We start from the raw sequence: 3,838 nt of genomic DNA, 5'->3' as shown, positions 1-3,838 counted from the left end.
ACACAAGCTGCTCTTTATTCTTCAATAAATTCCAGTTACATGAATCAACCTAGTTGTTCTTATAATAATACAGATGAAGGTTTAGGTAGGTCGTCCACTAGAAGCGTATTCAAGCGTCTTCACGCTCGCGCGTACTTGAGAGGCAAGGAGCAACTACAAGCTGAGCAGCAACGAGCGTAGGGCTCTTCCACTGCAAGCGAATATGCAGTGTACGTGAGTTGGCGTTTACAGACAGACGTGTGTTTGTTGTGTTAGGCCGGCCACACACGTAACGGTATACATGACAGGTAAACCTGTACAGGTCACCTGCGCAGGCAAACCGGAGCGTTTGTGCCAGTCACTGCAGGCGAAACTGCACAGGCGAAGCAACCTGCGCAGGTGACCTGACAGGAACGGAGATTTGGTATCTTGTACCTGCGCAGTCGTCAGTTATACCCTAGACCTGAGCGTGTGTGTGAGTACGTCCGGTCGCCTGCGCAGTTGTTTTGTTTAGTTGAGGCTTCTTCCTTGTGAAGAGAGTGTCTTTTGTCTTTGTAAGAAAAAACGTGACATGTCAATGAAGTCTGGTGCATCAGCCGACAATGTCTATGTATCTAAATTGTGGTACTTAAATTTGTTCGACTTTCTTGGTGATCAAGACATTCCCAGTGCATCTATGTCCAATTTAGAGGAAGGAGATGGGAGCGAGATTGAGGAAGTAAGTACCAGACAGATCAATTACCTAGTTAAACAATTTATTTGAACAACACTTTCATTTACAAGTTAAATGTTAAATTAGATGTTAATTAAATGTTAAATGGTAGAATAAAACAAAAAAAGTTTTATGACACAATTTATATGTATAAATGTAGTTTTATGACAAAATGTATATGTATAAATGTATTTTTTGTGCATGGATTGGTGAATTTCATTGACTCAACTAAGCTAAAAATATATATTCACTTAATAATTATTCACTTAGTCTTCCACTTTAATTTTTATTTCGAAGAACACGTTGGTCTTGCCATGAAAGTTTGCCTTCATTGACTAAGTAGGTAGCAAACTCCTCTCTGAGATTTTTGGCGGCCACATTTACATTCCCTAAGCTCGCTCGTTGTAATGCAATCATATTCAATTCATTGGTATCTAACCCAGCATTAGTAGTAGCGTCATCGTCATTCTCTTGATACGTACTGTTTGGTGGAGCGTAAATGGTAGGATGTGTTTGCATGTTCTCTGGCTCCAAATTGATTTGAGTATGGAATATGCAAAATCTGGAGGCTAGTATTCCAAACCCATTCTCGACTACGTGCCTTGCCCTTGAAACTCGGTAGTTGTAGATTTCTTTTACAGCTGAATCTAGTTGTGCTTGTCTGAAAGGTTTCATAATGTTAATTGACAGGGGAAAGGCGTCATCTGCCACAAACACGTAAGGCACCTCTTTGAAATGTTCAGTAACATTGCATGGTTTTGGGATCTTAAGTTCATCACTCTGTAACTTTTCATAAAACTTAATATTTTGAAGAACACCTCCGTCAGAAACACGCCCATTGGTCCCAAAATCCACTAAAAGGAACCGATATTTAGCATCCACTATTGCAAAAAGTACCATACTGTGTCTGCCTTTATAGTTGTAATAATATGATCCGGAATCCGCTGGAGGAACTATGTCTATATGTTTGCCGTCCATGGCACCGAGGCAGTGGGGAAAATTCCATTTCTCTTCAAACTGTTCAGCAATCACTTTCCATTTCTCAGTGGTGTTAGGAAACTGGAACAAAATTAAATTCATAATAACTGTTCTCAACGTGAGTAAACAATGTTTACATTATGGGTTTCAAAATCAAGGATAAACCATTAAATCGACAATTTCCAAACCAATGTAAAAGAGTATTTTGTTGTGTAATAATTGGATGGGTACACCTAGTACATAAATATTTTTTTCAGGAGGACGTTGATGAACCAGCTACAACACCGAGCAGAGAAACATCAATCAATAGCGAGGTCCCTTCGCCTGTGGTCCCAAGACCCAACTCAGATACACGTGCGGTAAGCCTACCTCCTTATTCCCGACCTAATTTGGCAAAAAAAAAGAAAATTGAAGACTTGACAACTGGTGTCTTAGTCTCAGTCAGAGACCACTTTCAGAAACCATCATGCCAAGACGACAGATATGATATAATGGGCAAATCCATTGCAATGCGAATTAGGGCCTTAGAAAAACGCCAGGGTTTGATCGTAGAAAAAAGAATCAACGACCTCCTTTTTGAGGCTGAAATGAGTATGTTTGACGTACCTAATACTGGCTCGTACAACTACGAATCTTTGACCAACACCCCTGGGTCAAGTAGGAGCACAACGAGTCCTCTAGCAGCTGTATCTTATGGCCAATATCCACAACAAACTTCACCAGCTGAATTTGTTAGCAATGACGTTATTCCACCTCATCAATCAATGGCAGATTACTTATCTAATTATGACAAAAATCAATAGTCTGTTTTGTTTTACCAAACAGTTCTTTTTTATGTTCTACCCACTATCAAATATCATGTCTCTGTACTCAGTTAAATATTCCCTTTAAAAACTGTAATACGTTTGTATGAAATAAAGTAGAAATGTTTAATAACATGTGTATATTTATTTACCCATATACCACAGAATCAATAATTATTCACAATGAAGATCCTAATGTTAGTATAGAGAAAATGGAGCCCAGTACGTTGTAATATGTAATAATTGTAATATTATTGTTGTGTATATAAAAAAGTCGCTGTTATATTGTATCACGTGTCTGAGTTTTTCTTTTACACAACAGTTACAAACATCGCAACTTGCACAACATAGGTTTTTAATCAAAGTTTTTGACTATATATATAACAAATCTCGCAAGACTTGACCACTGATTTAATGAGAACAATAGGATGGTTTTAAGGGAGCAGTTTGACATCGTCCGGATGGCGATTTTCCCCAACGATTCAGCAGACAGCGGATCACCAGAGGAGAATCCTTGTTGGTGGCGGCTGATGCAGACTTTGATATAACAGTTTTTGAGCGATTGGGAGAAAGTTAATGCATCTCACCCCGGCACTCCTGTTACTGCAACATGACTCCATTAGAAGGGTGCCTTAGCGATGAGGTTCCCGAACAGCATCCAGGAAGAAAGGCATACTGGATGCGAGACGGAAGACATCCCGCTTCCATGGTGCCGCTCCAGCATTCGGACAGCGTTTTGTGGTCCGCGGCAGTGGCAGGGGTCGTCACTACGACCTGCTGTAATTGCTGATGTGGTGACGTGATACTGTCACATCATACACGACGTGGATGCTTCAAGTCCAGTTTTTCCCTTTAGGTACATTATCATTGTTACACATTTAGCTTTCGCACTCGAAGTATAGGTGTCCCAGCATAATCTCACTTCACTAAGCTTAATTATGTGCCACTTACATGCTTGCAAATGTAAGTTAATCACCTACCCTCACTTCTGTTTTTGCTGTTGCTGACACAGCAGGTTTAATTGAACTACTTAAATAACCCAAAACTTAGCTAGTTTCAAATTACATTTAAATTTTCATAAATTACGACAATATTCAATACTAACTTAAGTAATAATTGTAATGCTAACCTTCGCTAACAATAACTGTTTGAACATTAAAACACGTGTTAAACTTTATAATATCTCAATAACACAATAGATAAATTTGTTAGGATTTACAATTTTGTTTTAGTCATGATTAGTCATTATTTATGTACAATATGTGTCATATTAACTATCATTAATTAATCTTGGTTAGGGAATTGTACACAATGGTGGGTGTACTTTCCTAATTTGGATACTTTTGGAGTATCCCATACTCACGTT

The 3,838-nt window shown here is 38.7% G+C and overlaps 1 protein-coding gene across 1 annotated transcript; it reads left to right on the top strand.

Annotated features, from left to right (window-relative positions):
* The first annotated feature begins 509 nt into the window (after window positions 1–509).
* On the top strand, window positions 510–2,518 carry LOC134527565 (uncharacterized). Its single transcript, XM_063360351.1, has 2 exons — window positions 510–697; window positions 1,927–2,518. Exons 1-2 carry the CDS (start codon window positions 551–553, stop codon window positions 2,470–2,472), a joined length of 693 nt encoding a protein of 230 aa, XP_063216421.1. The 5' UTR covers window positions 510–550; the 3' UTR covers window positions 2,473–2,518.
* The last annotated feature ends 1,320 nt before the right edge of the window (window positions 2,519–3,838 follow it).

This window comes from Bacillus rossius, chromosome 1 (assembly GCF_032445375.1).
Source record: "Bacillus rossius redtenbacheri isolate Brsri chromosome 1, Brsri_v3, whole genome shotgun sequence".
NCBI classification, from domain to species: domain Eukaryota; kingdom Metazoa; phylum Arthropoda; class Insecta; order Phasmatodea; family Bacillidae; genus Bacillus; species Bacillus rossius.
The sequence above is the reverse complement of the archived record's forward strand: the minus strand, read 5'-3'. Positions and strand labels throughout refer to the sequence as shown.